The sequence below is a fragment of the Xenopus laevis genome, chromosome 9_10S (genome assembly GCF_017654675.1).
Source record: "Xenopus laevis strain J_2021 chromosome 9_10S, Xenopus_laevis_v10.1, whole genome shotgun sequence".
NCBI lineage: Eukaryota > Metazoa > Chordata > Amphibia > Anura > Pipidae > Xenopus > Xenopus laevis.
The window spans coordinates 30,944,205-30,966,397 of NC_054388.1; the positions used below are offsets into that span (position 1 = coordinate 30,944,205).

At 37.5% G+C, this 22,193-nt stretch overlaps 1 protein-coding gene across 7 annotated transcripts in view; it reads left to right on the forward strand.

Moving 5' to 3' along the window:
* The first annotated feature begins 257 nt into the window (after positions 1-257).
* Positions 258-22,193, forward strand: part of nbr1.S (neighbor of BRCA1 gene 1 S homeolog) — a 34,734-nt gene continuing 12,798 nt past the window's right edge. For 2 of the 7 annotated variants that reach the window (XM_018238363.2, XM_018238365.2), the window contains exons 1-18: positions 258-418; positions 1,779-1,890; positions 2,324-2,386; positions 3,392-3,410; positions 8,911-8,933; positions 9,822-10,043; positions 12,057-12,278; positions 12,714-12,788; positions 14,530-14,726; positions 15,677-15,793; positions 16,221-16,380; positions 16,615-16,890; positions 17,112-17,288; positions 17,565-17,640; positions 19,904-20,014; positions 20,645-20,800; positions 21,558-21,707; positions 21,833-22,166. In XM_018238363.2, the coding sequence (XP_018093852.1) occupies positions 1,789-1,890; positions 2,324-2,386; positions 3,392-3,410; positions 8,911-8,933; positions 9,822-10,043; positions 12,057-12,278; positions 12,714-12,788; positions 14,530-14,726; positions 15,677-15,793; positions 16,221-16,380; positions 16,615-16,890; positions 17,112-17,288; positions 17,565-17,640; positions 19,904-20,014; positions 20,645-20,800; positions 21,558-21,707; positions 21,833-22,166 (2,480 nt within the window). In that variant the 5' untranslated portion in view covers positions 258-418; positions 1,779-1,788. Of the gene's footprint in view, positions 419-445; positions 467-1,778; positions 1,891-2,323; positions 2,387-3,391; positions 3,411-8,910; positions 8,934-9,821; positions 10,044-12,056; positions 12,279-12,713; positions 12,789-14,529; positions 14,727-15,676; positions 15,794-16,220; positions 16,381-16,614; positions 16,891-17,111; positions 17,289-17,564; positions 17,641-19,903; positions 20,015-20,644; positions 20,801-21,557; positions 21,708-21,832; positions 22,167-22,193 lie in introns of those variants that run through there. The other 5 variants (XM_018238367.2, XM_041578820.1, XM_018238366.2 and 2 more) reach the window with 4 other exon arrangements.

A 22,193-nucleotide genomic window follows, 5' to 3' on the forward strand; every position in this document is an offset into this window, starting at 1 on the left:
GTGGTTGCTAGGGCAATTTAGACTCTAGCAACCAGATTGCTGAACTGGGGAGCTGCTGAATAAAAAGTATAAATCTGAAATAAATAACTCAAAAAGCACAAATAAAAAATGGAAACCGATTGCAAATTGTCTCAAAATATCACTCTCTATATCATACTACACATTCATTTGCAGGTCAGACTTTCCCCACGCCTCTTTGTTTACAGGAAGGACTAGTTCCATCAAACCCCGCCCCTCGTCCCCATTTCGTCCAATCGGCAGTCTCCTCTGAGCTGGAAACGTCAGATCGCCATGTTCTACAGTAAAAAGTCTTGCGGGAGCGAGCGGAGAATTCTATAGTTAAAACAGGGGCTGTCGCGGATTTCACAGCCCCTGTGATCTCTCCGGCTGAGATCGCATGAACAGCCGAACACTGAAGGTACTGTGGGTCTAGATGCGTCTGAATGTAACAGATTCAAAGTCGTAGGTAAAAAGGAAGAACGTCATATATACACACTGTAGATGTCGTCTCTGGCTATTTCCCATCATTCCTTGCGGGTCACCTGTAGAAATAAAGGCTGATTAGGAGATGGGTAAATAGGATAGTAAGAAATAACACGGAAGTGACTGTAAAAAAGGCAAGTATTTGATTGGATATGCAAGGCTTAGGCCCCAGAAGAACAGTTTGCCCAGGTGCAGTACTGCATAGCAACATTGGCTTTGCATTTAAATAGGTGACTAGTAAATACTAGCTACTGATTGGTTGCTATGGGAGACAAGTCCCTTTTAGCACCCTGATGTTCCATAGTTACGCAGTAAAGTTATGTTGAAAAAGGGCCATTAAAACCACTCCAAATGACTCCCAGTACTTAACTTTAGAGACCTATCTCTACACCCCTATAGATAAACTATACAAAACTAACTATAGATCAACTATAGCCTTATTCTTGTGCAAGAAGTCACCCAAGCCACTCTTCTAGGCATCAATAGAATGTGTCACCACAACACCCAGCAGGGCATTTCACAACCTCACAGGCCTCAGCGTGAATAACCAAGTTCCTTTCCTCAAATCTAAAGGGGTGGCCTCTGGCTCTTTGTCCCTTTTTATGGGAAACAATCATCCACACTATTTGTCTATAATGTTAAAAAAACCCATAATATTGTGTTTCTACCGATGGATAATGGCCAATCTGCCCAGTGCTTCGTTTTCCGACGTTGCCTAGTGAGGAAAACAAAGTGCTGCATATGTTTTCCTATAGCAAGTTATTTTATTGCCTATGGGAAAGCATTTTGGGGAGACTTGTTGCTTGTAGTGCAAATTTAAGCATGGGTGACAAATGTCCCCGTGTGCTATTACCCTATGTTTCAAGTTTTAATCTAGCATTGCCACATTTCAACGGGCAGTGATGTCATAGATGTAAGGGATTGGGGCAATGGTTTTTATGGGCATCAGGGGGTGAGACTATAACATTACAGGTGGGGAATGGATTGGGAAGCATTTGAAGCTACTGTGCTGCAGTTTTTGCTTTCTCAGAAAGGTGAAATCAAGGCAAACAATTTTGAAGTGGAGTGCCTGTGTGAAAACCAGACTGTCCAGTTCAAAACTGGACATTTGTATCCAGTGTGGGGATATTAATTAGTTCTTGTTGTATGCAGAATTTTCAGTGGGCCGAACATTTTCTTTTTTAACTGCCATTACCATTTGTGTACATAACAGGACAAGCCCAGAGGATAAATAGCTCTCTAGTCTATGTTTCCTTCCAACAGTGAAATGCTTAATAGTGTAATATTTATTACAGAGCAGAGAGCATGGAGTCCCAGGTGAATTTGTTTGTGAGCTGTAATGGAGAATCCCAAAACTTTCTGGTATCTAACTCTGAAAATACAACTTGGGCTGATGTAGAGACAATGGTAAGTATTGGTTAAATAGGGGTCGTTGCTTATGTAATGTTTGGGGTAATAAGCATTTGTACTACTGCTGCGTTTAGCTTAAAGGGTAATGTAATAAAAAATGCAAATGTCTGGTCACCCATAGCAACTGGCCAGCTGACCGTAACTGCTGTCTGCTGATTGACACCTTCAAAGTGTGCCAGTGGCCTATTCATACAAAGTGTAGTGACATTGTGCCTGTGTAAGTAACCCAAAGGCCACTTAGGTATGTATTTCACCCTGTGCTAAACTTTCAAAATGTCAGTCTGGACCTGCTTCCACTGGTAAATAGCTTGAGCACAATATATTTATTTTTAGCAACAGTATAAATCATTTCTCTGTTTTTCTCAACTGTTTTGTAATTTCCTATATCCCAATGCCAACAAATTTGCTAAGTGTTGTTTGTATTTTATAGGTGTTAGTCTCTTATGATCTGAACTACATCCAGATAAAGTACATAGATGAGGATAACGAAGAGGTGAGAGATTTTTATTTTATTTGCAGCATCAATTAATCCAGTAATATTTAGGGGAGATTTTATACTCCACAAAGAATTAGGCCCCTTAGTTCCCCATGAAAATGAAGATACATGCCTCCAGGAGCTTTTCATAATTCTGTTCTTTTTATATCTTGAAACACAAGTTAATGACCTTTAAATGGAACATTGGTCAAACTAGCCATATCCTATCAAAACTTAGCCTAATGAGCTATGCATGCTTTGAGCACTAGGGAGATGTAAAAGACGTATGTGGTGCTACTGGATACAGTTTCAAACATGTGGATCAATACTGTCATCAGTTGATATAGCTTTAAGTAGATATATTAAAGCCTATGGCAGGTATTGTGCCGCCCCCAGCCCAGCATGACTGAAACAATTCAGCAAGGTGATTTAATGGTGTAGGAGGGTCGTGTTACTAACACGCTGGGCTGGGGGTGGTTTTGGGGAGGTTTTAGCTGCTTATAGTTGCGTGCAGCTTCTTTTCACTGATACTGACATGTTCCTATTTTTATAGGAACGTGTCAGTATCAATTTAATCCCAGATCTTAAGGCACAGTACTTGATAAAGTTTCTGAGGAATGGATCAGTACTGTTATCAACTGTTGTACTGACTACTAGTCTAGTGTAAAAGGTACAGTACTTCAAAGCCTAGTTCTTTTGTGGCCATTAGGGTACATACACTGGTGCTTCTATCTATCTATCTATCTATCTATCTATCTATCTATCTATCTATCTATCTATCTATCTAATGTTGCAGACAACCCTGCTTTACTTTCAGGGGTTTTATTTCCTTTCCTAGTGGTGGCATTAAGCAGGGGCAACAGGAACCACTGCTGCTACATGCTTATGTGCAAAGGGAAACTCATTTGAAACAAAGGAGCTTAAGCTATTCTAAAATTGTAATGGCACTTTTCAGTGTTTATTGAACCTTTACTGTTGCCTTAGTATTCTGTACATACACTAATTCTTTTTGCCTTATTTCAGGTGTCTGTGAACAGTCAAGGTAAGTTTTGTAGTAAATGAATGTGCAAAGAAATAGTAAATATGCAGCCTTGTGACATTGTCTGTATGTATGTGCTCTGTATGTAATGCATATTTTTATGCTTCAGTTTTAGGATATTTTTTTAGGTTTGTGTGTTATTGATGTCATAATACTAGGGATGCACCGAATCCAGGATTCGGTTCGGGATTCGGCCAGGATCTGGCCTTTTTCAGCAGGATTCGGATTCGGCCGAATCCTTCTGCCAGGCCGAACCGAATCCGAACCCTAATTTGCATATGCAAATTAGGGACGGGGAGAGAAAACGCGTGACTTTTTGTCAGAAAACAAGGAAGTAAAAAATGTTTCCCCCTTCCCACCCCTAATTTGCATATGCAAATGCAAATTAGGGTTCGGTATTCGGCCGAATCTTTCGCAAAGGATTCGGGGTTTCGGCTGAATCCAAAATAGTGGATTCGGTGCATCCCTACATAATACCCAGATTCATAGACTTACAGTAGCTTGGAAACTGGCTGCATGTAGTCGCACATTTTCACCAGTGCAGGAATGGCATCATAGCATTGTATGTCAGTGCAATTGTAAGTCTGACGTTAAGCTAAAAGTACACAGTATGTTTGGACAGAACCCGGGCCGGTGCAGTTTTCTGCTGATAGCCTGGGGTGTCATGTATGTAAATACAACCATTTGGGTGTGCTTAACTTTGGGCACCCCCAAGTATAAATGACGTTGGTTCTACATTACAGCAGACAGACTGACTTTGTGCTTGAGATGGATAGGGGCATTTTTCCAGACCACTGTTTTCATCCTGATTAGGCATCCTGTGACATCCGGTGTACTGAGAACTAAACCCTAAAAATTAATATGGCTAAAAATGCCATATTTTATATACTGAACTTATTACAGCAGCCTAAAGTTTCAGCTTGTCAATGGCAGCAATGATCCAGGACTTCAAACTTGTCACCATCTTGGAAAGTATCAGTGACACTTACATGCTCAGTGGGCTCTGAACTAAGCTTAGGGGTCGTTGCAAATAATTAAGCAGAAAATTAGATTGGCCTGTACTATAAGGTGATGCTGATTATTAAAATCTGATGCTAATTGCACTAATCTATATGTTGCCATGTAATAATTATTTGTATTAATTACTAATCAGTCCTATATTGTGACAGTTACATTCTTAGTGTACAGTATATTGTGAGTTGGTCCTTATGCTCCGTAAGTGACAGCAGCACAGATCATGTGCAGTGAATCAGCAGAAAAGAAGATGGGGAGCTACTGGGATATTTCGGAGACACAGATCTGGGGTTGCCTTGGGCTGGTATAGAAGCCCAAAGCATAATGTACAACATTTTGTAGCCTACTTCTTTAGTTAAACTTTAGTTCTCCTTTAAAAATTCTGCAGCTTTCACCAACACTGTCATTGTAACATTGTAACAATTTTATGGTGGAAGAAAAATCGTTCGATCGATGGATTAAAATCCTTCGAATCGAACGAATTGCGGTAAATCCTTCGACTTCGATATTCAAAGTCGTAGGATTTTACTTCGACAGTCGAATATCGAGGGTTAATTAACCCTCGATATTGACCCTAAGTAAATGTGCCCCTATATGTATTTTAATAAAAATACACTCTCAGTTTAGTGGTGTATTTATTTGTACAGGTATGGGATCCATTATCTGAAAACCCATTATCCAGCTCTGAATTATAGAATGGGCGTCTCCCACAGACTTAATTTTATTCAAAGAATACAATTTTTTTAAAAATGACTTCCTTTTTCTCTATAATAATTAAACAGTACCTTGTACTTGATCCAAACTAAGATATAATTAAGGCGTATTGGAAACAAAAACAGCCTATTGGGTTTAATTAATGTTTACATGAATTCCTAGTAGATAAGGTATAAAGATCCAAATTACAGAAAGATCCATTATCTGGAAAACCTCAGGTACCGAGCATTCTGGATAACAGGCCCATACCTGTAGTACCTATATATTTTGTTCAAGCATATTTCATATGAGTGCTGGATGAAAATAAACCGTTCCAAAATCAGAAAGGTTCTTCTTTCAACAAAACAATTGTCTAAACCCTGTAAGTGCTGAGTGAAAGCTATAATCCTCTATCTCCCTGGCATACAGTATATACTTACAGGGTTAACGCAGTTGTCTTTCACTATGAGTCACAGCCAAGTCATACAACCTGCCTAGCATAGAACCATACAGTAAACATGCATAAAGTAAAAACATATTTATGCTTAAGTTAAATGTATTTTAATTAAAAAAAATTTATAAGCGTGAATGTTGATGTGAATAGGGTTGTTGGATCCTAAATTGTTGGATTCTCTGTAGTAAAATTTTTTAGAAATACAAAAATTCAAGTAAAATACATTGTACTTGATCCCAACTAAAATATAATTAATCCATATTAGAGGAAAAACAAAATGTCATAGTAATTAAAACAGTGTTTGTTCACCCCTTTCTACTGGTTCTAACTCTTTCAAGAGGGCAGCAGAAGGCAACTCTCCTTCAGCCAATTAAGTGCAGCCCAGATTATTGTCTGCTTATTATAACTGACCACTGACTGTAGCTGGCACAGATCTGAACATCAGCATCAAATATACTAAGCCAGGGGTGCCCAAAAGGTTGATCAGGATCTACCAGTAGACCTTTAGCTGTGATCAGTAGATCTCAAGACACTGTCAATAAACAGCTTGTCTAAATCACTCCTATTTCATGCTTCTCATTCAGATATGGATGCTAAGGTTACATAAGAAATAGTTGATTATTAAATATAGCAATATACATTTTCCCATAAATCAGTATTTAAGTAATATTTTCCATGGAACAGAATACTAACAATGCTTTGGATGTAGATCATAATGGGACAACATCACTAAGAGTAGACCTCATGTTAGTAAAGAATGGGCACTCCTGTACTAAGCCAAATGTATTGTGCATATGCCCCAGACCGACTGCTTGAGGAGTCCATACAAAAGAACAGCAATGCCTGTTCAAGGGATCGGTGGGCACCTACCATTAGGTGCATTTGTGTCCAAATTGCAGGAGGCTATTTTTTGAACCTGATGTTTTTTGAAATTAAATATACGTTTCCTTTACATATGCTTGTAATTAGGTGCATCAAGCATAAAAGGTAATTTTTTAGCTAATGTTTTTTAAATAAAATATAATTAAAATGCACTTCTTCGTGGGATCTTTGCATGCCTTTTGTCTTCTGCTGTTATTGCCTAATTTTTTAAAAATATGTTTGTGTGTGTTTGTTTGTGTATTTTTATACATATATATGTGTATCGGCTTTTAAAATTTTGTCCAATATATTGGTATTAATGTTTTGTCCAAGTCATTAATAAATGAAGGATTGTAGTAAAAGACATGAACGGAATAAACATTGGCAAAAGGATAAACCATTGCATTTCAAACTATAATATTCTTAATTACATAACATGCAGATTTTAATTGGACATACAGTAGAACCCCCCATTTTACATTTTTCAGGGGGACCAGAAAAAAATGATGTAAAATTCAGGAAAATGTAAAATCAGGGTAATGTATTATGCATAATATATAGGTGGGACCACAAATCATCAATGTAAAATGAAGGGAACTTAAAATCAGGAGATGTAAAATTGAGGTTCTACTGTAGTTCACTTTTAAGACCTGCAATTTGTATTAAATAGACATCTCACTGGTGGTGGCTTTAAAAAAATACCATTTCAGGTTCAGCTGTTTTTGATTTAATTTCTCTGCAGCATTTCGAAGTCCACCATTTTCAGGAATGCTTTTTGGGATTTATCTATACTCGTTCATTGAATGAGGATGAGACACAATGCAGCATAGAGAATACTGGGGTCACTTAACTCCTGCTTTCTGCTTTGGTGGAAGGCAAGAAAAAGGCAAGCAAATGCAAGAAGAGCCCTTCTTAAAGTCTTTTATTACACTCCCATACAACACAGCACTCAATGGGGAATATAATATGTTTCGTAAAACACAAAAACTTTTGCAATGACACTTGCAAAAAAGTTAAGCCATTTTTTTTACTGATTTAAGACCTAGACAACTTCCTTGCAAAGTTTGCGACCAGATTGCTTTTGTATATGTTTGCAGTGTATGTAAATAAGATTTCACAAACCATTTTTTGCGACAAAATACTTAACAGAACTGCAAAGCAGGTGTTAAAGGTTCACAATGTACTATTAAGATTCGCAATGCAATAAAAGCCTAATGAAAAATATTACATTGCGACAGGCCAATCTTTTTTTTAGTCTTTGCGAATTTTATTACATTTCCCCTTTAGTACCTCTGTACAGTTAGACAACTATGCCTTGTACAGTAATTTAGACAGATCTCTATCATATCTATCTATGTATCATATCACCAACACCAAATATCTTAAATGTAGAAAACACATTTATAATGTAATTAATATAATTGTGTTTTGTTTTTTCACCACTGGGACAAAGACGGTTTCTTTTAATGTCAAGCCTTACTGGCATGAATAGTTTTCTCATAATTTCCTCAGAAACAAGAGAAGGAACCTAATGTTTTACTTCAAATTTTTCCATTTTAATAGAAAACTCTACAAGCAGATTCTTAGCTACTGAATATGGAAGCACAGCTCGGATTAGGTACTGATTTGATCCAGTTTCACCCTTGTTAGGGCTTATTAGTGTAGTAGAGGTATGGGATCCCATATCTGGAACCCTATTATCTAGAAAGCTCTGAATTACAAAAAGGTCCTCTGCCATATACTCTGATTTAAGCAAATAATTATATATTTTATTTAAATGGTCTTCTTTTTTTCTGTAATAATAAATAGGGATGCACCGAATCCACTATTTTGGATTCGGCTGAACCCCTGAATCCTTCACAAAAGATTTGGCCGAATACCGAACCGAAGGGAGAAAAATGTTTACTTCCTTGTTTTCTGACAAATGTTTACTTCCTTGTTTTCTGACAAAAAGTCACGCAATTTCCCTCCCCACCCCTAATTTGCATATGCAAATTAGGATTCGATTCAGCTGGAGAAGGATTCGGCCGTATACGAATCCTGCTGGAAAAGGCTGAATCCCAAACAGAATCCTGGATTCGGTGCATCCCTAATAATAAAACCGCGCTTTATCATTGAAGGCAACCAAGATGCATGAATCTATATTGGTGGCAAAATAATCCTATTGGGTTTATTTAATGTTTAAATGATTTGTGGTAGACTTAAGGCACGGTGAGTCAAATTACAGAAAATCCCTTATCTGGAAAACACCCAGGTCCCAAGCATTTCGGGTAATAGATCTTATACCTGCATAAGGGTTTTGCCCAGCAAATGTGATGCCTGTAGATTTTCAAATGAACAGCAAGATTCCTACTGGACTGGGGGTTTTGGTCACTGACTGCACTCTCCTCATTACAAATCAATATATTCAGAGAATAGCATTGAAACCCTGTAGCGCATGATCAATTGCTGTGTTAATATATTTTATTCTGTCTGTTTTAGGGGAATATGAAGAAGCGTTAAAGGTCAGTATGATTTTAATTACGCATCAGACTTCCACAGTCTACCCAACAACCCAAAACTGGGGCAGTAAATAAGGGCAAAAGGCTAAAAATCTGGTTGAATACCTTTCAGGTTTAAGGTCAAAATAACACATGCTAAGGGGCCGATTCACTAAGCTTGAGTGAAGGATTCGAATGAAAAATACTTCGAATTTCGAAGTATTTTTTGGGTACTTCGACCATCGAATGGGCTCCTTCGACTACGACCTTCGACTCGAACGATTCGAACGAAAAATCATTCGACTATTCGACCATTCGATAGTCGAAGTACTTTCCCTTTAAAAAAAACTTCGACCCCCTACTTCGGCAGATAAAACCTACCGAAGTCAATGTTAGCCTATGGGGAAGGTCCCCATAGGCTTGCTAAACTTTTTTTGATCGAAGGATTTTCCTTCGATCGTTGGATTAAAATCCTTCGAATCGTTCGATTCGAAGGATTTAATCGTTCGATCGAATGAAAAATCCTTCGATCGATCGAACGAACGTTTAGCGCTAAATCCTTCGACTTCGATATTCGAAGTCGAAGGATTTCAATTCGAGGGTCGAATTTCGAAGTATTTTTTACTTCGAAATTCGACCCTTAGTGAATCTGCCCCTAAGTATATATGTTTTTGAAAATGCAGAGCTACAACTAGTTACTAGTTGATTATGCTTTTCTGTACCCAGAACTCTGGATGTCATTCTGGATTATACAGATTTCCAAAGATGGATGAATGGTACCCCCATATGTATGAGCGAACATGAATAGGCTCCTTTATATCACAATAGTTACCTGTAATTATGGGTATTTGTTACGCACTGCTCCATTTTTATAGTATTCACATTTTTCATAAATCTCAATGATCTTTTCAGAGTGCAGTGAAGCAGGGAGGACTTCTGCGAATTAATGTCTATGACAAGCAACAGCCTAGCAAGAGTGAAGAGCCTGCACATTTTGCAGAATTGAATAAACCATTGGAGACCAAAAGCTGTCCTGCTGTCAGAACTGGAAAGAGACCACTGGAGCATTATTCCTTGCTGGCAGGGACAGTGGAGCAAGATATTAAGAGGGCACACCTTTCCAGCAATATAATGGTGATTATATATTATATTGTGCTATTCTTGTAATCATTTTGTGCATTGAACAAACACAATGAACACAGGATGTGGCTATTTAGCAACCCAAAGTTGACCTGGACAACATGAGACTTATAGCCTCTAGCAATATATGTTCATTTCTGGTATGGTAGTGAGTCGTCACTATGTTTTCTCCAATAATTAAATGTGGAAGCAAAGGTCTGTTTTCAATGCAAAAGGATTGTCTTCTTGGAGTAATATTATAATTGAATGTAGCAGAGTCTGGGGTGAGCCTTCATGTGAGGAACTTCTACAATACCCAAGAGTCAGAGAGCAAGAAAGCATATGTTTGTGCTGGGAGCCTTCCCGCAAATTTTAGTATAGTGCATCAAAACCTCTGTGTGATGGGACAGTAACAGAACACCTGATAATAGGTCCAAGCCTCTGTGCAGCATTTTGGACAAAGATCTGAGGCATCAATGTATAAAGGTGGCCATACACGATATAGTCTGCTGACAGACTAAGTCTGCAGTGTATAGGGCCATCCAACGACTTCCACGGACAATATCTGGCTTAAAATCAGTTTAAAATTCTCCTCATTGGTTCGTTGATGGCAGCCCTCGGACTAACTACCTGTATTTTCGGCGTTGCCAAGTTGGCCATATCAGGGAGAGATCCACTTGTTTGGTGTCCTTGGCAAACAAGCGAATCTCTGCATGTATGGCCATATATGAAGGCATCATATTAACATTTGGAAAATATAGAGGCAAGGTATTACATGGTTATCATAGGGTTTATTGTCTAAGTTAAACTGGACACTAATCATGCATTCTGTGATTTGATTGTGCTAATAGATTGATTGGACACTTTGTCTGGGGAGGAGCGCTGTACACTTATCGTGGTTCGAAGTTCAATTTTTGTCACAATTCAAGTTTTTTTTGCACAAAAACACACAAATTCTAATTCTAATTTCAAAAACTCAACTGTCTGGTATTTATTAAGCAAAAAAAAACTTGAATGTAAAAAATCAGCATCTAAAAGCTGGCGTGGTGGTCATGTAGAAGTCAATGGGAGGCAAAATTCAAGTAATTTTTTTTAATGACTCTAAGGGGGTTATTTATCAAGGTCCGAATTTATCTCAAGATTGGCTGCTACAAACTCCGATCTAACCCGCTCTGGTTTTTCCGATCTAACCCGCTTGTGTTTTTAATCTATTATTACATTTTCCAGAAAATTACCTTTGCGGTAAAAGCTCCGATTTTCATGATTTTTTTACCCGAAAGCTCCAAAAACATTGTGACATTGCCCGAAACCCATTGACTGTTATGCAACCTCGACAGGTTTGAGATGCCGTGTTTTTATATTTGGGCTTTTTAGCCCTCGGGGTTTAATAAATTCAGATTTTTCTTTTAAGCCTATTATAACACAAAAAATCACAAAGTTTTCAGGGAATTTCGGGTATTCGGAGCTTAGTAAATAACCCCCTAAATGATTTTAGAATTTGTAAACTCATAAATTTTAGTTTTTATAGCCTATAAACTCTACAAATTAGAGCGATTCACGTTTTTAAGCCTATAAACTATGACATTTTTTGTTTTTTTTCACTATTCTATTCAATCGAGTATTTTACATTCTGATTTTTTCATAAATAAGGGAACATTCAAGGTTTTTTAAATTGTGCGTTTATCCGAAGTATAAAAAAACTCACAAACTTTACAAATTTGATTGTTAAAAATAAATGAATAAATAAGCCCATAAGCAGGGGTTATTTACACTTGAGAAAGGGTCCATGTGATCTGTAACGTAGTGTAATAAAAAGTAGCAGCACAGTTCTGCAGTTTGTGTGACTACCTTCATGCTCTCTAATGAATGGCTTGCATAAGTCAGGTTGAATGAGATAACTCTCCATGTTTGATACACCCAGCTTAACTGTTCCTCTAGGAAATTGAGATTGAATGGTATGGGCCTCTGTTATGTGTTGCGCCATCTTTATTGCATTAACATTTTCATAAATCTCAATTACTTTTTCAGAGTGCAGTTAATCCAGGAGGACTTCTGAAAATGAATGCCTATGACAAGCAACAGCCTAACAAGAGCGAAGAGCCTGCAAGTTTTGAAGAACTTAATAAACCCCTGGAGCCAAAAAGCTCTCCTGCTGTCGCAAATGGAAAGAGACCATTGGGGCATTATTCCATTCTTGCAAGGACAGTGGGGCAAGACATGCAAAGGGCACAAACTTCCAGTAGTGCAGCGGTGATTATATAATATATTGTTAGATTCTTCTTATTATTCTCTGTGCTAGACAATCAACCATACTAACTGATTAGCAAACTGTAGTTTCCTATTAACAATCCATTCCAGTAATCACCTGTTCTTTCCTATAGAAGTTGATTCAAAGATATCTTATTGCCCTTTTCTATCCATTCCCATAGACTCATTCTTTCACACTTCCTGTTTTCAATCTTCATTGTCATCCTGTTGCATGGTGTCTGCTGTTTCCTACTGTAATATATACATAATGACTTTCTGGTCCTGTATCATAATTTCACCAGTGAATACGATTAGTGTGCTGTCAAATCCATATCTGTGTTGTAAAGGCCACCTTGGCATTATAAGAAACCTTATTGAAAATTATATAATATCCAAATGTTAACTTATATTTTGCTACTGAATCTTAATCTTGGACAGGAGCAGCTCGCACCAGCTGAGACCAAGGAATCAACTGTAATCCCACCAGACTGGTTTGCCAGCTATATGGAAAAAGTAAGTACTGTGTATACAGTAGAACCCCCATTTTAAATCCCCTGATTTTAACTTTTCCCTCATTTTACATTGTTGTTTTGTGGTCCCACCTATATATTATGCATAATAGAATTCCCTGATTTTACAGTTTACTGGATTTTACATAATTTTTTTCTGGTCCCCTGAAAAAAGTAAAATGGAGATTCTACTGTATATGTATGTATGTATACTATGAATAAATGGCCTGTGTATTCAAAATAAAGGGTCTCGCTCTTGTGTCTGATACAGATATTAAATTAAAGATGACTGTTTTTATGAGCAGAAATGCAACTATTGTACAACTGACTTAGTAAAAATATAACACATTGTGATTTCTAATTGTTTGAATTATTCAACTTTCTATTAATTTATTCTGCGTTTTTACCTTAACCCTTTAGTTTGTACGCTCTTGCGAGTAAGATCCTATTGTACTCTGTAAACCCTTGTTTGTTGTTTGTGCTCTGTTCGTTGTAAACCGATATGTAATTTGTTAGCACTATATAAATAAATTATGATGATGACAAGCCCTTCAGATTGGATTTCAGCAGCTATCTTGTTGTTAGGGACCAATTTATCCTAGAAATCAGTGGTTTGAATGAGAGACAGGAAGATGAATAGGAGAGGGATTAAATAGAAAGATAAGTAACAAAAGTAACAGTAACAATAAAACTCTAGCCTCGTGGAGAAGTAGATTTTTTTTGGCTGCCAGCGAAAATGACTCCCATTTGAAATCTGGAAAGAGGCAGTAGAAGTAACTAAAAAAATTTTGAATTATACCTTCTCCAAAATGCTTTTTATGTTCTTCTGTAGAAACCTTTGTTTAAACAACATTTTTAATGTATAATTCTTGTTATATTATATTATTGTTAATTATAACATAATTGTCTACAACAGTAATTAACTTCTAATAATATAAATATCTCCATGTTGTTTGTAGAGCAAGCACTCAATGAGCAGTCCTCCATGCAGTTACAGTTAAAAAAAAGTATTTATTGAAGTACAAGCATGGATTACAGCCTTACGCATTTCGTGTTCTCACAACACTTAATCAGAGCCTATCATTAAGTGCTGTGAGAACACAAAATGCATGTGGCTGTAATCCATGCTTGTACTTCAATAAATACTTTTTTTTAATTGTAACTGCATGGAGGACTGCTCATTGAGTGCTTGCTCTACAAACAACATGGAGATATTTATTCAACCCAAATTAACTATGTAAAGATTATAAACCCACAGTAGTACAGTACTGAACAGTAGGTTGACCACAGAAAACCACATACTTTTTGAAAGTAGTCATAAAGATTTCAAAATTTAAATCCCCAAACAGCAAACCTTTATACATGCCAGGAACTTTCTGAACAGTGTTATGCCCACTTTTTTCTACTCCAAATTAGCAGACTGAAAAGCTTTCCTAAACTAAACTAGTAACCTTTAAACTTGCACATTACAACACCTACTGTATGTCCCACATATCCTTATGTCTGATGATAAAATATCCTGAATAAGAACAACAGTTATGCAGAAATCTCAATAAATGTAAATCTTGCACGCACATTTTTTATGGGCAAACACAAGTAATCAAGAGTAATGCAAGGAAATCACTCAAATCCAGTCACAGAGCAGAAGTGTTACTGGGCTTAGGATATATTATTGTCGATATTCCATGGTTTGTACACGTGCCTTTGTTCTTATGTTAGCTTATTGAACCTTTCTTTATTTGCAGTTTAAGGAACAAATCATACTTGAAACAGTGGAAAGGGTGACCCTGTCTCTAAGAGAGAACTCGATGACCAACGCCAGCTGCTATTCATTGCCAGTTAAAGATCCAGTAAGGCCTGCTTTTCTTGAGAACTTGTTTGACTGGCATCTTCTCTGCAGCAATTGTAAACAAAAGATAATTGGAATACGCTATCAGTGCAGGTAGGTATTGTGCTTTAAAAAACACATTCAAAATAGTTATAAAAGCTGGTCATAGCTGCCTTCAGATTACCTTCCAAATATAACACCAATTTGGGAATTTCTTGGAATTTTAAAACGCTAATACAGATGGGAAACAATTTAAATGATTCCTACATATTTGGGATCCTTGGGTGCAAAATCACTTCTTTAAAACAAATCAAATATTAATGGCAGATACATAATGGTCTGTTAGTTTTGTCACATGAAATTCCTCTCTAGACTCCTCTTTTACATACTTAAAGGAGAAGGAAATGTTAAAAGTAAGTACACTTTATCAGAAACGTCTATATGAAAACACTAGTATACCCTCAAATTAATGCTGCTCTGAGTCTTCTGTCAAAATAAACACCACATTTCTTTCCTTCTGTTGTGTACACATGGGCTTCTGTATCAGACTTCCTGTTTTCAGCATAAACCTCCAGGGCTTGGGCTTGGGCTTGGGCTTGAGCATGCTCAAATCAATCGGCATTAAACTGCCTTTCCTTCTCCTTTATGGAATGTTATGATTATAATACAGAATATTACATTGCTTTGTATGGTTTCCAGTATAATAGCTTTAATAAGCACCTAAATAAAAATAGCAATAGCAGGCCCGATTGACTTTGTGTTAGAATTTGATCAGTTTTTATTATTTAGGGGTCTTTACGATTCCCCTGGGCAGAAGAGCAAGAGTACTAAAGGGCAAAATAACTTGCAAGCACTTCTGCCGGGGGAATGGCTGTGTTGTGCACCTCATATTCAGTTTTCTGCATTTTGAAATGAAACAGAGACTTGCATCAGTTCTGCAAGAGGAAAATGCAGTATTAGTGCAAACAAGCATATTGCCCATGAGGAGATATATGACCCCATTTACACATTTTTAAGCATTCATATAAAGTCATAACATTTTTATGATTAATTTTTACCCACAGCACCTGTGTATCCTTTAACATCTGTGAGCAATGTGAAGGTGAAGGCTGCGACCATGACCACAGCCACCTATACTTAAAAATGCGGAGACCAGTAGAGGCCCCTAAAGAACAATTCAGGTGAATCTTTATGTTTGGGACCTTCATTTTCATACAGATGATAAGGCTTTATTTAAACAATATTGGCTATTAATGCGACCCACTATTGAGGGAACACAGGTAGGTCCAGGCTAATGTTTGCACTTGTGTGTAATTCATCAGAGAATCTAAAGCTGGCACATTAGCACTTGAACACAAGTTTAAAGGAGCATGTTTGAGTGCAAGTACGTTTCTGAATAGCACTGATGCCCGCATGGTTTTGAGTCTGCACTTGCGTTCATAAATTAGTCTTCTGATTTTTCTGGCTCGCATTAGTCTAGTAAAAACAATAAATAGCCCCCTTATCCTCTAGTGTAGCCGTTTATTCACTAAACAATTCATAGCTAGTGGGCAGTCTGGGAATTAATGTCTGCTTATGTTCATTACTTCTGTTATGCTGTCACTGCAGAATTCCTATGCAACCATGCCCACAGATCATTCCCACTGTCAGTGCCATCTTTGTGGATGAAAACTTACCTGATGGAACGCATCTTAAGCCTGGTACTAAGTTTATCAAACACTGGAGGATGAAGAACACTGGGAATGTTAAGTGGAGTTTAGATACTAAGGTAATGTGTTCAGTTATCTGAAATGGAAACATATAGCTCAAACATATAGCTGTTTATTGTATATAAAATAAAGGGTGAGTGGACGTGTATCTGCAAGAACAGCCCAAGAAGCTGGGCTTGTATTGGAATATGTGCATGTTGAACATACCTATCTTTATTACTCCTTTGTTAAACCACTACTTATTTTTTAATGTAGTAGGACATAATACATACTAACTGGGCTACTTTACACAGCTAAAGTTCATGTGGGGAAACCTGACGTTAGCATCCACTTCATGCAAAGAAGCTCCAGTCCCTTCCCTGCTACCAAATGAGGTGGGAGTTTTGTCTATAGAATTTATTGCCCCTGCGTTGGAGGAGACCTACACCTCCCACTGGCGCCTGTCACATAAAGGAAAACATTTTGGACCTCGAGTTTGGTGTAGCATCATTGTGGATACCATTGCGTGTAATGACATCCTAGACCATACAGAGAAAGGCCTATCTTCCAGGGGGATTAACCAACAAGAGGCAAGTACTTAAAACTCATACCTTCTAGTACATCACTTCTATAGTTACCTTGTTTAGCTGAAAGCATTGGCATTACAGGGTATAATTAAAATTATTTTTTTATAATAAATCTAAATTAAATTGCATCTACTGGCCTCAAAACAGTCTCTTTTTTTAATGTACTTTTTATATTGCAATTTCTAAAATAATCACACACCTTATTGATTTTTGCACTTTTATAGGATGCTACAACTGGATCTACTCAGAATGGAGACTCTCTGGTCCAAGATTTGGCCAGGCCCCCCACTCCTGAGACAATAAGGAATACAAACGGTGACAGAAAGCTGAACTTTCCATCTGTGGATCTTCTTACTGCTCAGGTGAAACACTGTCCCTGTTTGGTGCAGTTGGGGGCAAAGGTATACATATAAACCATCTATCCAAATTCACAGCAAATCTAATTTTGTTTCTATCTTTCATGCATAGTGTTAAAAAAGGTGCAGGACTTACAGCTATAAGCTATAAGTAGTTAAAAACGGAGTTAGACTCTATATGGTTGTTGGTATTAATTCTTTACCTTCTAAAATGATGTGCAAATAGCAGCACTATTCATTTACCTGGTGAATTAGTATTTGTGTTTTTCTGACTTATTTTTTATTGGATTGTTGAGTAGCATTTTACATTCTTTTGTTCAGGACTTGCTCTCATTTGAGTTGCTGGATATAAACATTGTCCAAGAACTGGAACGTGTCCCTCATAATACTCCTGTTGGTGAGTGAACTTTATAGACCCTGTATGTATCAAGTATGTATCAATAAACTGTATTGCAAAGAGGGGAATGTAAAAAAACACAATGATATGGTTTTGGTGGTTGTGGTGGTGGGGGACAACAGCACAATATTCCTGCATACAAGACCTTGAAGGCAGCATAAATTCAAGGAGCAAAGGAGTATTCTAGGTTACAAAAGTCTGTTCTGCATAACTTGCACCACCCAGACCTGATACGATATCTACATGATCTGTAGATTCTGGCAAATGCCAGAGGGACTGCTGTAAGATGCCATAGACAATAACAATTTTTGGGCTTTGGGGGGGGGGATATTGGCTTCATTGTACTTAAAATATTCCTTTTACTCTTAGCCTTAAATCCTTTGGAAGGATCTGAGAGATTATTATCCCCCTTTAATTATTTATACACACTGTAGTTATCATATTCCCCCTCCTCAAGAGCATCTTCACCAATGTTTAAAGCCAGTGATGTTTTCTAATAGGTGTTCAGAATAATATCAGTGTGTTTAACTTGGCTTCACATAAGTGTCTTATAATTGTAACAGTATCCACAGGTAACTTTAGACCTTCTTTGATCTTCCTGGAGCTGATCATTAGCCGAGTCTTTGTCATTTTGACTATTCTTTTGTCCATTTGAACGGTCCTTTTCCATTCTCTTCCCCGTCTTTCAGGTTTTGGTTGCCATATTAAAGCATTTGAGATCATTATAGCTGAGCAGCCTATCATTTTCCCCTCTCCAATCAACTTTTTAATCAATGTCTGGAACGAGCCATTTTCAGAGAGAAATGCACTTTAACCAGCATGTACAACACTTGCTGCCTTCCTTCCTTAAAGGAAAAGTAACACATTTATTTCACTTTAAATATATGCATTCAAAATACTTTAAATAACATATGTAGTCTTAAAATAGTGCAATATTATGGATGGTTTTTGAATGAATTACATTACCACTCCTTTACTGGGCAAATTTAAAAAGGCGATGCGGCGACTGCCTGGCTTCCGGTTTAGTCCGGAAGTTAATTTGCTGCATTCTTCAGCTTCTTCAGAGTCATGCTTCTGTGTTATTTATAGACTTTTTTCAATAGTGAAGGAGGGGTTGGGGACGGAGCTTTTCTCCTTTCCAGTGAAGTCTGCATGCCTGTAGGAACGAGCGATGTGTGAGCCTGCATAGGGAGCGGGAGGGAAAGGAGGTGGGAGCTACCCAGAAGATTGCTGCGATCTGCATCCTGAGCTCGAGAAATCATCAGGAAGGTTACATTTCTTAAAAAAATACTTGCACTATTGAATTTTCTTTATGATATGTTTTCTAATAAAGGTATTTAGAAGTGATATTTTGAATGTAAAAAAATTGTGTTACAGTTCCTTTAAATAAGGGCCGTAATTGGCACCTGTTTTTTCACAGAATGAACGATCTCACTGTTTGAACTCCACACTGCTATTATTTGTAAAAAAAAAGTTATTATTTTGAACACTGCTATTATTTGGAACAAGCCTCAGTTAATGATTCAATGACACAGAATCAGCAGCATGTCATGACTGATGGGTCTGTTGTTTTTCTATTACTCTACTGCACCTACTAGTAAATTATTTGCCATGTAGAAATATACTTAACAGTTATTGATCAGGTTAGTGATGTCTGATTGCTATTATTCTGAACACAACTGTATATTGTAAAGTTGCTTAAAATTATACTTTCTTTCATTATGCTAATACAGGTTTTAATTCCAATAATATTGTCTGGTTTCATGTTTCTAGTTTGTTTGGACATACATAAATCGAAAATAATTGTCTGGTTTCCAGTAGTAATTTGTTACAAACACCTTCTCCTCCTCCCCAAATGCAGAATTTCCTGGGCCATTACCTGTGTATAAAAAATGCACAAGCTGGGGTACATAACTGGGGAGCGCAGCTCCGCCTATTTCCCATCCCGTGTAGTCTGGTTCTGAATTACTACAGCATGCATATGTCCTGCTCAAGTCAGGGAAACGTTAAAAAATGTCATCCCAGCGCTATCCAGCCAAGTACTAGGCTTTTTTTTATTGAAGGGACAGAAGGAGTAGCCATGCTCTCCATTTACTGCTCAATACTACACAATTGCAAACAGACCAAGTATCACACACACTCAGACACGATCTCACCCAGAAACAAGCATGCTATTTATTTGTTTGAACTTCTTGAGGTATTTTTGCTTATTTTTACAAGCTGTTAAATCCTTAAATGCTGATACATTTGCTTTTCTTTCTAGATATGACTCCCTGCATATCACCTCTGACTCACGATGGACCATTAATTGAAAATGCAGGTTTGGGGCGAACATTGGAAGAAAGTGAAATGGCTTTGCAAAAGACACATAATGGTAAGGCCTTCCAAATAACTGAGACAAAATAAAACATATTGACAAATTTCCCCAAAAGCGTGTATTTTTATTAATATAAAAGGAAATTGGTGGATCAATTGCAGTTATACATATGTGAAATATCTAAAAGAGAAGGAAGCGCACATAGGTCAGTGCTGTTTTGTGTTGCCTGAAAATGGAAATCCAGCAACAATAGGTTTAAAAGGTGTTCAGAAATGTTTTTAATTGGATCCACCCAAGGTTTACATACAAATCAGGCTTCCTTTTGGGGCATGTACTTACAAACAGTCCATGTTCAGCATGCATATCATATTTGGTTTGTGAGTTCCGCAGTTCATTCATTACTCTATACATGAAGTAGAGACAATAGAGAAAATAATAGTATAATTCTGTTTAATAAATATTTTAAAAACAATCACAGAATGCCAATTGCCTACTCACAAACAGTTCAGCATCAAAAGCACATCACATTCCAAGGTAAAGGATCTGCTGTTTGGAGTTATGGTGGTGTTTAGGGAGCAGCAGTTGGTGCCACACTATCTTTTCCTAGGCGTTTCACAGACTCAACAGTATTTAGAAGCCTCTATTTGTGTTTTAGTTGACAAAATAAAGAGTATGGCTTTATTCCAGGACTAAGTAAGTCTCCTGAAAACAGAGAGAATGCAGCAGCACAGGATGAAGAAGACATCAGCGGAACACAGTTTGTGTGTGAAACAGTGATAAGGAGTCTGACGTTAGATGCAGCCCCAGATTACAATCTGCCTCAAAGGAAGACCTCACCCCACAGTGAGTGTACTATGATGCAGTTCTGCTACTTTATTTAAAGCATGAATGGTGGTAGTAGAATTATGGTGCGCACTCGGAGCTGCATACTGACATTTCAAAACAGAAGGTCCCTAGATAATGTACATGAAAACTCATCCTACAAGGTTCTGTTTTATTATAACAGAGAAAGAGGAACTTATTTTTAGAAATTATAATAATTTGCTTAAAAAGCCTCTATGAGAGATGGCCTTTACATAATTCTGAGCTTTCTGGATTCAATACATATCATTACTTAATGGGGACTTAAAATTGTTGGCAAAGGTTCTGAGCTCAGATTCAATAAGGTAACTCAGTGCTTTGTGTATTGTGCAACTTATGAATGAATCCTCCAGAAAAAAATAACCAAATAACAAGCCATTCTGGCTTTAAAGGAGAACAAAAGCCTCAGTGGTGGATTTTAGAGGGGATGTAACTGGTGTGTTTCAGGCGGGGGGTGAGAGGGCTGTGTAGTAGTATTAACTGGTATGTGAGACAAATGACTATGAAGATTTTTATTCCAGGTCGTGGTATATCTAGTATAAGAAATTCTAAAACAACTGGACTTGCTGAGTAATCACTGAAGACGTTTCACTACTCATCCGAGCAGCTTCTTCATTGATTACTTAGTAAGTCCAAGTTTTTTTAGAATTACTTATACTAGATATGGTATGTGAGACTTTTATTACTATGTGCTTAAATGAGCAAATTGTTTTAAACCAAACTGTCCTGACCTAACCAGGTTCACTACCGTCTATGCCACACACAAGTTGTGACTACAGTGTAAAGCATGAAAAAAGTTTGGGACAGAATTCTTCTGCACTCAATTTCTCAGAACCTGTAGAACACAAGAATGTGGATGTTGGGAACCAACAGAAGATACTTCCTACAGGTTAGTGGCTGCTTCTGATTGTAGAAGTTGAAAGCTCAGTTAAACTGAACTCATTTCTCCAAATACACATTGCTGCTGCCCAATTATGAGTGTATTCTCTCTAAGTTCTCAATTCTGTTCCCCAGATCTATGTCCAGCTGATTTATATGAAGATGATCAAAACATGAAGGAAGATGCTAACGATGAAACAGGCAGCCAGGGATCATGTGATTCTATGGAGGATTATATCATTATCCTTCCTGAGTGTTTTGACACATCGCGCCCATTAGAAGAATCCATGTACAATTCAGCACTTTCTGAGACGGGATGCGACACGGAAACAAAGACAGAGGCAAAGGGAGATGAAGCCAATAGTCATCAGTCCCAGAGTCACAGCATCAACGACATTCTCACAATATCACAGACCTTAGATACTGTCCCGCTTATCCCAGAAGTGATGAGACCCTCACCTCAAACAAGGTATGATGTACTTTATGCTCTTACAGC